General features: G+C 44.2%; 1 protein-coding gene across 2 annotated transcripts in view; it reads left to right on the plus strand.

The window, feature by feature from the left end:
• The window catches only part of cenpa (histone H3-like centromeric protein A), a 69,036-nt gene that overhangs the window by 3,517 nt on the left and 51,460 nt on the right, over positions 1 to 14,059 (plus strand). The window contains exons 2-4 of one of the 2 annotated variants that reach the window (XM_033647673.2): positions 386 to 423; positions 508 to 684; positions 908 to 1,029. In XM_033647673.2, the coding sequence (XP_033503564.2) occupies positions 399 to 423; positions 508 to 684; positions 908 to 1,029 (324 nt within the window). In that variant the 5' untranslated portion in view covers positions 386 to 398. The remainder of the gene's footprint in view (positions 1 to 385; positions 424 to 507; positions 685 to 907; positions 1,030 to 14,059) is intronic. The other variant, XM_033647675.2, reaches the window with a different exon arrangement.

Here is a 14,059-nt window from a genome sequence, read left to right on the forward strand (position 1 = left end):
AAACTGTCAACACAGATGAGAGGGGCTGTCAACTGTCAAGCATGCGGGGTGAATCAGCGGCGCATCATTTGACTTCACCGCACTCCTCTAGGCAGGCCGCGTGCGGCATTCCGGGGGCATTCACATGGATGCGCACAGCTAAAACCGGCGTAGCTAAGACCAGGCGTAAGCCCTGTTGATACAACCGGCGTAAATCCACTCCTTAAGACGGGTCTTAACAAAGACCGTCTTAGGAGTTACAACCAGGCGTAGTAAAGCCTACAGTTGGTGCAGCCGGCCCCAGAGCTTTAAGGTCCCTGTGCTATGGCTGATATGACATGAGTAGATCACAACACCTAGATGAGACGATCTAGTTTAAATCATCATTGATTACTGTATTTTTTAGGTATAAACAGCAAATGAGAAGAGTTGACGGAATAAAAGGTATTCAACTCGTATAAAGAGATTACTTGAAGGTTTGTTGTTTGATTGACTAAAGTATGGAATGTTCTTTGGAATCTTTCACAGTCAGACCTCAGCTGCAGTATTTTTCTCTTGTGGTCCTGGGCTGTGTGTTGGAGGCGATGCGTCATGATTCATCTGCAAGTCGCCGAAAGGGCAAAACCCCTCAACGTCGCTCCCCGCCGCTGGCCCCAGGGACCTCTGGTTCGACACCCCGGCCCCCAAGACGACGTGAAGTTTCAAGTGAGAGTGACTGAAGTAGCAGGGCTGGCATTCCAACTGTTGATTATATTCCAGTCACAGAAATAAGTCACTGCTTTTATCAACACTAAATAAAACTAACAATTTTAAAAACATGTAAATTAGCTGAATTAACATTTAACAACATGTCAGTACTCCACAAGATAAAATTTGTCCTGTCCTGCCATGAAAATATACACTCAAAAACTCTACATCTGTTTTCCAGAGGAGCCCCCTCTAACTCCCAGGAAGAGAAGGTTTCGACCAGGGACCAAAGCCTTAATGGAGATCCGCAAGTACCAGAAGAGCACAGATCTTCTGCTGAGGAAAGGACCCTTCTCTCGCCTGGTGAGTCAAACAGCAGCAAACCTTGAGGAGAGTATGGTAGCTGTACAAAGTCTCTCTCCATGTGTGAACAGGAGTCAAACTTAGTAATAGGGCTTTTCCATTGGCACTTTGGCCATGCTGAGTGAAACCGTGTCACATCGATTTGTGTTTACTTTGTCAGTTTTAACATGGCCATCTCTGATGTATTACCAAAAGCACACCCGGCCGCCTCCAAGTGGGTATTGGCGATGTCTCACCGTTGTCCCACCCCTCTTCTCCCCCTGAATCAAGTGTGTGTTGCGAGATACAACTTAAGCCTAGTTCACATTACACGATTTTCACTGCGATTTTGACGTCACAGAGGATCTTGAGAGCCACCTTGGGTTGGAGGTGAGTTGGCAGATAATCTGCCACGACGAGTCCTATTGTGTGAACAAGCCTATGGGCAAGTCGCCCGCTCGTCTGTGACTGGGACTGGATATCTGGCATGCTAGAAAACTGGAGAAGGCTGACACGACTGACAAAGAGCATCAGCCAATGATAGGCGGGATACATCCCACGTCAGCACGCAGGAGGACGGAAGAAATGTGAGGAGGACAAGCCGCAGTTGCCACTTGCCAGGTCCGCTTATTAGCCACGACTTTTTTTTAATTAATTATTTTTATTTATTTTTTTTTAAGATTAATTTTTGGGCTTTTTGCCTTTAATTGACAGGACAGTGTGAAATGGGGAGAGAGAGAGTGGGGGGATGACATGCAGCAAAGGGTTGCAAGCCGGAATCGAACCTGCGACTGCTGCAGCGAAACATCACCTCTGTACATGGGGCGCTGGCACTATCCACTACACTACCGACGCCCCTATTAGCTGCGACTGTGGGTCTGTTTCTAAAGAGGAGTTGCTTATTTGGGCTTGCTCTCTAAACGTCTACTTCCTCTATATATATATATATATATATATATCTATCTAATAAGTTATTTAAACGCGTGATAGTCGCTTCTTTTGGGCTTGTTTCCATAGCCCTTGTTGCTTGTTTCTCTCCCAAGATCTGGCAACACAGCCGGCCGGCAAGTAGCAACAACAACAATGGTGGCGTCCACAGGATCTCGGAGAGCTCATTGTGTTTGGACCCAGGATGATAAAGAATATCCATGCCTTTACTATGTGTGGTCTCCAAGTTTGGTGACATCACTGCGTTATCTGGGGCTCTGTTGGCGACAGCTCAGTGGAGGAATCTTGTGGTGTGCACACAGGTTGTAACGCAGTTGGCGAGACTCCCGCTGACAGAAACACGTCGCCAGGTATGAACACTCAAAAGATTATGATAGTCTCCACGCTGCAAAATCAGGTTGAAAATCGTGTAATGTGAACTAGGCTTTAGGTGTGTCTGTACAGGAGACCAGAGAGAAAGGTGTTTTTCAGAATCTCTGTGCGTCAGGCTTATAGTACTTTTGTAGCTTCTAATGGAATCTCTGTTGTTTGGAGTTAAGGTTCTTTCCTGACTCCCTGTTTGTGGATATCAGCTTTATTTTACTGTGGCATGGTCACTTTAAGCTGTACAGGGGTCATATTGAGTTACTTTTAATAAAAACTCAATATTTCCTTATTTTACCGATTTGCAATAAAAGCTTTTACATAAAAAGTAATGGGGAAAAATTATTGTGAAGAAAAGCAAACATCAAAATTAACGGGGGACTTAAGTCATGGATCAGCCCGCTGCTTTTAAACATCACTCAAGACAAGCCGTCATCAGTTAAAGACACACCTTCAAGGACGTAGCCCTGTTGTAATGGAAACGCAAATCCCTGCCACGCTTGGCTGATGGCCCACGCCAAGCCAAGCCAGCCCATGATTGTCTAAGTGATACTGGTTGTCCTCCATCCACAACTTGATTAACTTGGCTGTGAGGCATTCAACATTGCCCTGCTGGGAAAAAAACAATCCCCCCCCCCCCTTTTTTTTTCTTCAGGATGACCCTGTATGTGGCTTGATTCATGCATTGTTCATTAAGACAAATCTGTCCAATTCCAGCCTTGCTGATGCACGCCGAGATCACTTCCCATTCTCCACCAAATTTTACAGTGGGTACGACACATTATGGCTTGTAGGCCTCTCCAGGTCTCCGTCTAACCATTAGACGACTAGGTGTTGGGTGGTGATGTTGGGCAAAGCTGAAATTTGGACTCATCAGAGAAGATGACCTTACTCCAGTTGTCTGTGGTCCAATCTTTGTGGTCTTTCGCAAACCTCAGCCTGGATCTTCTTTTTCTCTTACTGATGAAGGGCTTTCTAGCCTTGCACGACTTAAGCCCTGCCTCTAGGACTCATTCTGTTTTGAACTGTCCTCGCTGTGCACTTTGCCCGAGCTGCCATTGGTCATTCTGTTTCTTGGTCACTTGATTTAATCTTACAGTTGTTTGGTGGTATTTGAAAGAATTGGCGGTCATCCCAGTCACTAAAGAGTCATTTTCCAATCTGCCTGTCTGTAGCTTTATTGTGCCAAATGTCTGCTGCTTGACCTCAGTCTTGTGGACTGCTGTCTTTGAAATTTTAAAGATGGAAGCAACCCAGGGTCCGACGTTAAGGTTTTTTCCTACTTGCCCTTCCAGGCAAGTACTTAAATCTACTTGCCCATCTAAATTCTTACTTGCCCTGCCTAAGAGGTTCTTTTTCTGGCTGTGTGGTGCATATTTTTGCTCATGACTTATATCTTATGTCAGCAGAGATGCTCAGCCAATGGAGGCAGCAGCACATAAAAAAGCAGCACACTGCAACTGGCCCCTCCGAGGACAGAAACAGGAGAGGAAATACACGATTACGGGCCTGGAATTAGGATATTTTTAGGGCAAGGCCACTTTTGCCTTTGATAAATACAAATTTATTGGGGCATCACAGCCAAAATGTGGGGCACCAAGGCCAAAACCAATGGCGCAATAACAATATGTGCTAACTACATTTAATGAAGACAAAACAATATGTGTTGAAAAACAGTACTGAGTTTATTAAAACTGGGTGTGCATGACTGGGGATATATCTCGTTTCTTGTTGTTTTGATTCATGTCCCTTATTTTTTAAGTCTTTGAAATCTCTTTATTCTCCTAGTTATTACTAGGAGACTGCATTTGACCCATCCTACTGTATACACGCAGTGCATACGCAGTGCAGCGTCTGGGGACCAACTCCAGTTCTTTTGCCAATGCCAGTGGTCAGGGTCACTGACAGGAGTATTCACCTAACATAGCCTATATATCTTTAATTATATAATTATTTATATGTCTGTATGTATATTTTTTAAATAAATCCCCAATATTTTATTTGACTTTCAAAAAATCCTCTTCCTTCATTTAATTAGACAATGTTTATTGTATTGTATTTTGTGTATTAATTCTCTACAGGATCTTGTATGTTCTTTAATGTGTGTTCAATTTATTGAAAGAAAAGAAAAAAAAACTTTTGGTGAACCCTGCAGCAAAGTGAACCCTCTTCCTCAGAGAAGATCTTTGCCTCCCAGTTTGTTCCAGGTGGCAGAGCAGAGTGAACCGTCTTTCTTCTCAGAGGATCTTTGTCCCATGAGAGCAGGCACTAACAGCTGCTCTCCGTGTCCGCGATTAAAACAAATTTCGCTGGCGATTTGACAGTCGCTAGAAGCACATTATGACCCTTTTGTAAAAGTTTCTGTGTTGGTACCCGTGTTGTACATGAGCTAACATTAGCGGCTAAGGACTGAGAGGCTGTCCGGTATATAAGTGTGTGTGTGTGTGTGTGTGTGTGTGTGTGTCTGTCTGAGGAGTGTCAGTACGTTAACTTGTTAGCTGTAGCCTTGCTGTTTGTCATGTTAATGTTAAAAAAACAGGGCATGCTACACTGGCCATATGGGTAGGAGGGGCATTACGGCCACACTCCGGGTATAATTCCTGCCCTGCGATTAGGGAAAAAAAAAAAAAAAAAAAATTCCGAGTCGGTGCCCTGTTATTGCCATTCTGCTGGTCCCATTGCAAAAGGATAGTGATGACCACAGTCATGGTTTGTATATTTTGCCTTGCTAAACAAGATTTGATTCAGGTGATCACCTGGGGTCTCATTTATAAACATTGCGTACACACAAATAGGGGTGAGTCCGTGTACATGTGTAAACGTGTACACGTGTTTGAGATCATAAACGGTTATGAAAAATTAGTACACAAAAGAGCCCTTCTGGTGCCAGTAGATAGAAACATGCCAGCAGGCTGTGCTTTGCAAGCATACAAAAAAGTTTCGCTCATATTAAGTATTTTTTTGTGCGCGTGCTTCACCTCCGCTGCTACAACTCCATCCTAGGGGAAACACTGCAGGCTGAAATTGGCATTACATCCTCACACGCAGCCGCAACGACGGTCAAGCTGCACATAGCCTGCAGAGTTTAACTGGAAAGGAGTGAAGTAGCCTTTCACTAACACAACATAATGTGGTCCTGTTTATCTTGGAAGGTGACGGCTCAAACACATAATTAGCATTACCATGAACCTTTTCATTCACTCTGAATGGGTGAGTGTTGCATCCGTATAGGTTTCAGTCACTCAGATCATCACACCAAGTGGGCTATACGAACTTTTGATGCAAACATTCAACAACACATCGTCACTGTCGATTTCTGAACTACCTCGTAAAAGGGACATTTTACAATTCCAATCATATCCAATCAAGCTTTATTTCTTAAGCACCTTAAAAACAACCACAGCTGAAACAAAGTGCTGTACATCAAGAATAACAATTCTTAAAGAGGCAACAGACAACATTTTTTCCTAAATATATCATTATGAAAATAATGATATATTGCACAGGGTAGTGGCCACAGTAAAATCAGACTATCAGCGTTTACATAGGTTACTTAGTGGCTTTGTAATCTTTGTAATAAACTTCTGCCACCAGTGCCGAAATTTCGTGGAAAAAAATCTGCTTTACGGCAGGAAACGCATCATGTATTGTATCTCTCTCTCTCGTATTCTATTACTGCATCTTGCTAACTCGGCCTTTCTGGATGTCACTAACTCGGCTTCTTTTCTGGAGCCTTTGTGCTCCACTGTCTCTCAGATTAACTCATATCGCAGTGGTGCCTGGTTAGCGTGACGTGTGTGGTTGTGCTGCTGCCGTGGTCCTGCCAGATGCCTCCTGCTGCTGCTGCCATCATTAGTCATTAGTCATACTTCTACTGTTATTATACACATATGACTATTGTCACACATGTATACTGCCAGATATTAATACATACTTTCAACATATTGTACCACAGTAGCCAGAACTATAACTATAATATTATTACTTTCAATAATGTTGTTGTAAGTCATTACCTGCATCTTTCTCTCTCTCTCTCTCTCTGTCTCATTGTGTCATGCGGATTACTGTTAATTTATTTTGCTGATCTGTTCTGTACAACATCTATTGCACGTCTGTCCGTCCTGGAAGAGGGATCCCTCCTCAGTTGCTCTTCCTGAGGTTTCTACCGGTTTTTTTCCCCCGTTAAAGCGTTTTTTTGGGGGAGTTTTTCCTTATCCGCTGCGAGGGTCATAAGGACAGAGGGATGTCGTATGCTGTAAAGCCCTGTGAGGCAAATTGTGATTTGTGATATTGGGCTTTATAAATAAAATTGATTGATTGATTGAATTGAAACTGGTCAGTCAGCCAATCAGGGACTGGAGCTAGTCCTTATGAGTAGGGATGTCCTGATCCAGCTTTTTCACTTCCGATCCGATATTACAGCCTTGAGTTTTGGCCGATACCGATACTGATCCGATCCAAGCGCGTATTATACATATTCACTTATTTTGTTGTCAGTCATGTTAGAAAAGGTTTGATCAAACGTTATTACTCTAACAAGAACAACTACTTATTCGGTTTAGTTAGAATAATCCACAACAGTTGGTATGAGAAACTGACCCGTTTATTGTTAACAGGGTTAAATAAACAAACTTTAAACTTGAACATTAACATTAAATAAAAAAAAAAATATAGCTGGTTTCCTATGGCTGCTTTGGCCCCCTAATAAATAGAAAATAAATCAACACAAGAAATCTTTAAAATGTCTAACATTGAAATTAAAATAGCAGCAAGACTCCACACACTTGTGCTTTGGCCCCCTAATAAATAAAAAATAGATTAACACCACAAGACATTGTTGACATTTAACAAACAATGCAGCCTTTCCTTTTCAGTTATTTTAGTAGTGTCAGTGCCAGCCTGGTGCTGCTGTTTCCTGGGACCAACAGAGGGGACAAAAAACCACACACAATATTGTACAACTGTTTAAACAAGCAATAGTCCATCCATGGCTCCTATTTCACTAATTGTGCCCAAAACAATGCCATCGGTGCTCTTTATTAAACAGTAAGTAAATTTGTAAACTAAATAAAAATATCACTCTCAAAAAACCAGAGCAGAAAACAAATAGTCAGTTAACTAAATTGACCACTAGTCTTCCTACCCTTCCCTCTGTGTGTGTCTGCCGTCTGCATGCTGGCCTGGTGGATTGATAGTAAGTGCTGGAGCGGATCACTGGAATGGACTGCTTGAATCGTGGAGCGCTGGGCTGGCCGGAAAACCTGGATCGGAGTCAGTGAAAAACTGGATCGGAGTTCTTGGATTGGCATTTTTCCATGCAGTCCAATCCCGATGCACGTTATTTGCTAATATTGGCAGCCGATAGGCATCCCTACTTATGAGGAGCTGGGCATGAGATAGTTGAGTCACGAACACAATGGCAGACAGACAAAGTTTGGAGACAAGTGAAACACGGCCTAGCAAAAGAAAACGAGCTCCCCTGTCTGAAGAGGCAAAGAAGAGCAAAAAGGAGAGTGATAAAAGAAGAGGAAAAACAAGAGTAAACCTCGGTCAGGCGTTCAAGAGATGGAGGGAGCTCCATGACCAAAGAGGCTTCAAAACCGATGTCCAGCTAGCTTTCTTTCTAATGGATCAGTAAGTAACACGGCTAAATGTTAGCTAGATGAGAGAGGACTGTACTGTACTGGCTGCTAGTTAATTCCTAGCTGGCCAGCATCGCAAATCACCGCAACCAGGGACCAGGTAGCGAGTGTTGGTCGGCTGACATCCTTGTTGCCATCTACGGGAGCCCTCGGACAGTGATAACCCCCCCTCCTTTCCTTCTGTTCTCTTCTCACGGAAGCAGCTATCGATGGACATCTCCCAGCTAAGTTACGCCCAGCTAAAGTGAACGCTGGACTTTTCACTGCAACGGCCTTAGACTGAGGAGCATCAAAATCAGTTAACGTTAGTCCACACAGCTCTCCCAAGCTGGCCTGGAGAGCAGGGAGATCATGTCAGTCACTGGCCATAAATGTGAGGGCAGCCTACGCGGCTACTGTGCACCCGGCATCTTCGACCGGGAGAAGTGGAGTAAAATCCTCTCCTCCGCTCCCATTTGTCTGGTGAACGCCTCTCCTGTGTCAATACACTCTGCCAGCAATTTAATAATATTGATGTCAGTTGTAACATTTGAATGTTTTAGTAGTAAGCCATGTTCTAAGCGGGATAATGTATAGTGAGCCAGTGACAGTTAATAATAACTCTGCTGCGCGTTGGGGTTCCATTCCCCTGTCGGGAGTTATTTTTCAACAGTCACCGGCTCACTATACATTATCCCTTACGTGTCTACTGTTGTTTGTACTGATACTGATATTGGTATAATTTACTGTGAGTTGGTTGTACTGGTACTGTGCATTCTGGTATAATTATTTGCATTATCAATCAGTCAATCAATTTTATTTATAAAGCCCAATATCACAAATCACAATTTGCCTCACAGGGCTTTACAGCATACGATATCCCTCTGTCCTTAGGACCCTCACAGCTGATAAGGAAAAACTCCCCAAAAAACCCCTTTAACGGGGAAAAAAACGGTAGAAACAGGACGGATGCAGGACAGACGGTAATGACAGTAGCTTACAACAACATTAATGAAAGTAATAATATTATAATTATAGTGGTTACTGTGGTACAATATGTTGAAAGTATATATTGATATCTGATAGTATACATATGTGACTATAATCATGTGTATAATAACAGTAGATAGTAGAAGTAGTAGTAGGGGGGAGAGAGAGAAAGAGAGAGAGAGAGACACAGAGACAGAGACACAGAGAGACAGAGACAGACAGAGACAGAGACACAGAGAGACACAGAGACAGACAGAGAGACAGAGACAGACACAGAGACACAGAGACAGACACAGAGACACACAGAGACAGACAGAGACATACAGAGACAGAGACATACAGAGACACAGAGACAGAGACACAGAGACAGACAGAGACAGACAGAGACAGACAGAGACAAACAGAGACAGACAGAGACACAGAGACAGACAGAGACAGAGACAGACAGAGACACAGAGAGACAGAGACACAGAGACAGACAGACACAGAGACAGAGACAGACAGAGACACAGAGACAGACAGACAGAGACACAGAGACAGAGACACAGAGACAGACAGAGACAGAGACACAGAGACAGACAGACACAGAGACAGACAGAGACACAGAGACAGACAGAGACAGACAGAGACACAGAGACAGACAGAGACAGAGACAGACAGAGACACAGAGAGACAGAGACAGACAGACACAGAGACAGAGACAGACAGAGACACAGAGACAGACAGACAGAGACACAGAGACAGAGACACAGAGACAGACAGAGACAGACAGAGACACAGAGACAGACAGACACAGAGACAGACAGAGACACAGAGACAGACAGAGACACAGAGACAGACAGAAACAGGCAGAGACACAGACAGACAGAGACACAGAGACACACAGAGACAGAGACAGACAGAGACACAGAGAGACAGAGACACAGAGACAGACAGACACAGAGACAGAGACAGACAGAGACACAGAGACAGACAGACACAGAGACAGACAGAGACACAGAGACAGACAGAGACAGAGACAGAGACACAGAGACAGACAGAGACACAGACAGAGAGACAGAGACAGAGACAGAGAGAGAAACAGACAGGACGAGAGACAGAGACAGACAGAGACACAGAGACAGACAGAGACACAGAGACAGACAGAGACACAGAGACAGAGACAGACAGAGATATAGACAGAGACACAGAGACAGACAGAGACACAGAGACAGACAGACAGAGACACAGAGACAGACAGAGAGACAGAGACAGACAGAGACACAGAGACAGAGAGACAGAGACAGAGAGAGAAACAGACAGGACGAGAGACAGAGAGAGACAGAGACACCGAGACAGACAGAGACACAGAGACAGAGACAGACAGAGATATAGACAGAGACACAGAGACACAGAGACAGACAGAGAGAGACAGACAGAGACAGACAGAGACACAGAGACAGAGACAGACAGAGACACAGAGACAGAGACAGACAGAGACACAGAAACAGAGACAGACAGAGACACAGAGACAGACAGAGACAGAGACAGACAGACACAGAGACAGACAGAGACACAGAGACAGACAGAGACAGAAACACAGAGACAGACAGAAACAGACAGAGACACAGAGACACACAGAGACAGACAGAGACACAGAGACAGATACAGAGACACAGAGACAGACAGACAGACACAGAGACAGACAGAGACACAGAGACAGACAGACAGAGACACAGAGACAGACAGACAGAGACACAGAGACCGAGACAGACAGACAGAGACACAGACAGACACAGAGACAGACAGACAGAGACACAGACAGACACAGAGACACACAGACAGACACAGACACAGAGACAGACAGACAGAGACACAGAGACAGACACAGAGACACAGAGACAGACAGACAGAGACAGACAGACAGAGACACAGAGACAGAGACACAGAGACAGACAGACAGAGACACAGAGACAGACAGACAGAGACACAGAGACAGAGACAGACAGACAGAGACACAGAGACAGACAGACAGAGACACAGAGACAGACACAGAGACACAGAGACAGACAGACAGAGACAGACAGACAGAGACACAGAGACAGAGACACAGAGACAGACAGACAGAGACACAGAGACAGAGACAGACAGACAGAGACACAGAGACAGACAGACAGAGACACAGAGACAGACACACAGACAGAGAGACAGACACAGAGACAGACAGACAGACAGAGACAGACACACAGAGACAGAGACACAGAGACAGACAGAGACAGACACAGAGACAGAGAGACAGACACAGAGACACAGAGACAGACACACAGAGACACAGAGACAGACAGAGACAGACACAGAGACAGACAGACAGAGACAGACAGACAGAGACACAGAGACAGAGAGACAGACACAGAGACACAGAGACAGACACACAGACAGAGAGACAGACACAGAGACAGACAGACACAGAGACAGAGACACAGAGACAGACACACAGACAGAGAGACAGACACAGAGACACAGAGACAGACACACAGAGACACAGAGACAGACAGAGAGAGACACAGAGACAGACAGACAGAGACAGACAGACAGAGACACAGAGACAGACACAGAGACAGACAGACACAGAGACAGACACAGAGACAGACAAACAGAGACACAGAGACAGACAGAGACACAGAGACAGACAGACAGAGACACAGAGACAGACACAGATTTTTTGATTTTTAAAAAACACCTTTATTTTCCAATAAATAACGGACAATCTCAAAATGACATGATTACCAGATTAGACAGAAATAAATAAATATGTTAAAGAAAAAAAATCTCATAGAAACACAGAGTTAAATCTCAGCTACCCCTCAACAACAGAACACAGAGCTTTGTTGAAACACCATTGAGACAAAAATTCATCAACATTATTCATCAGAGAGTAGAATCTATAATCCACTCTAACTCTGGCTTTCACCAACGACACAAACATTGATAACACTTCCTCACCTAAAACATTCTCTATTTGATTTTTCCTGCTTTTATAAATAGCCAGTTTGGCCTGTCCTACGACAAAATTCAACAACTGCCACTTCTTTGCATTTTCCTTCTTGTAGCCAGCACCAAAAATAAAAGCAGTTTCAGACCAACTCTCACTACAATTTAAAAACACAGTTTTCAGGGCTTCAAACAGAACTTCTAGTCTTCTACAGTCGAGGAAACAGTGAAAAATAGTTTCTGGTTCCTTACAGAAGGGACAATTAATGGAAACATTGGGATTTATCTTAGAAACAAAACTATTAACAGCCAGCGCCCCCTGCAGAATTCTCCACTGCAGGTCACCTGACCTCTTGTTTAGCGGCGGTTTATAAAACACCCTCCACACTGGCTTCCAGTCATCCTGCACCTTTAGTCTCTCTCTCCACACAGTGTCCTTCCTCCCACTCAGCTTTTCCTTATTTAAAGCTCTGACACAGTATTTATACAAGACTTTTCCATTCAACATGGACAAATTTACAGAAGCAGTCGTAGTTCTGACCAGTAATGGTTCCGTCAATCCAGTTTTTTCAATTTGAAGACCCAGTTCAGGGAACGGATCTCCTCCATCAGGAGTCTCTGTTCCAATAAAATAGTCCTGGAGCATATCCATTTCCTCGCTGACCCAGTAGAGATGCCACTGCCTCTGTGTTGTGAAGTCCTGGACCTGCAGTATCCACTATGCGTTTCAGCTTCACTGACCCGGTTGAACATAAGCGTTGTGTGAGAGCAGGTCTGCTAGCTTCTTGAACATCCAGCTGGGCCCTGTGGATCAGAGGCTCTTCCAGGAGCCAAAACAGTGAAGCTGCAGGTTCCAGTCTTTTCCATTTAAAAAGAGTCCAGGCTCTAAACAGTCCCTGATAAAAAGGAGGCAAGTCGCACAAACGAATAAAATCACAGTCCATTAAAAACAGAGACGCATCCAGACCCAAACCTGCTATTCTCCTTAAAATGGTGCTCATCAATGGTTTCCAGACCACATCGTCATTTCCTGTAAGGTACCTTTGAATAACTTGTATTCTGAAGGCTGCTGCTCTGCTCTCCAGGTGCACTAACCCCTGCCCCCCCTCTTCCTTTGGCAGGTAAAGTACACTCGAGGAAACCCAGTGCAAGTTATCCCAAAGAAAGTTGACCACCATAGACTGTACTTTTTTTAGTAGACCAGAAGGGGGTTCCATACACTTTAACCTATGCCAGAGAGTTGATGCTACCAAATTATTGATAATCAGGACTCTTCCTCTGTATGACATGTGAGGTAACAGCCACTTCCACTTGGCCAACCTCCCCTCCACCTTCTCCACCACTCCCTCCCAGTTTTTCTTTATGTTCTGTTCATCTCCTAAATGGACTCCCAGGTACTTTAGGCCTCCCCTCCTCCAGCTTAACCCTCCTGGCAGCTGAGGGAGCCCCGCAGACCAACTCCCAACTGCTAAGGCCTCACTCTTTGCCCAGTTTACTTTGGCAGCTGATATTTTACCAAAGTTTTCAACAATGTCTCCTAAAACCTTCAAATCTTCCTGATTCTTTACAATGACAATAATATCATCTGCATATGCAGATAAATTAAAATGTATATTAGAATCAGATAAAACCAGACCGTCAATAAAAGAACGAATATTGTGCAACATGGGTTCAATAGAAAGTACGTAGAGCATACCAGACATCGAGCAGCCCTGTCTGATACCCCTGGTCACTTTAAAAGGTTTACACAAACCACCATTGATTTTCAGTACACTCTGAATGTCTTCGTACAGAACCTTAATCTTGGCAATAAGTCCAGGGCTGAGGCCGAACCTTTATAACACTTTCCAAAGGTAACGGTGCTCAACCTGGTCAAATGCCTTTTCTTGGTCCAAAGAAACCAGACCAGCATCAAAACCCAAAGAACCAGAGACTTCCAAAAAATCTCTAATCAGTGACACATTGTCAACAATGGACCTGCCAGGCACACAGTAGGTTTGGGTCCGGTGGATGACTTGGTCCATCACCTTCTTCAGTCTATTAGCCAGGACTTTCAATAACAGATTATAATCTGTGCAGAGCAGAGAGACTGGCCGCCAGTTCTTTATATCTTGCAGGTCACCTTTTTTTGGTAAGAGAGTCAGCACTGCTCTCCTACA

Source organism: Epinephelus lanceolatus, chromosome 19 (genome assembly GCF_041903045.1).
Source record: "Epinephelus lanceolatus isolate andai-2023 chromosome 19, ASM4190304v1, whole genome shotgun sequence".
NCBI lineage: Eukaryota > Metazoa > Chordata > Actinopteri > Perciformes > Serranidae > Epinephelus > Epinephelus lanceolatus.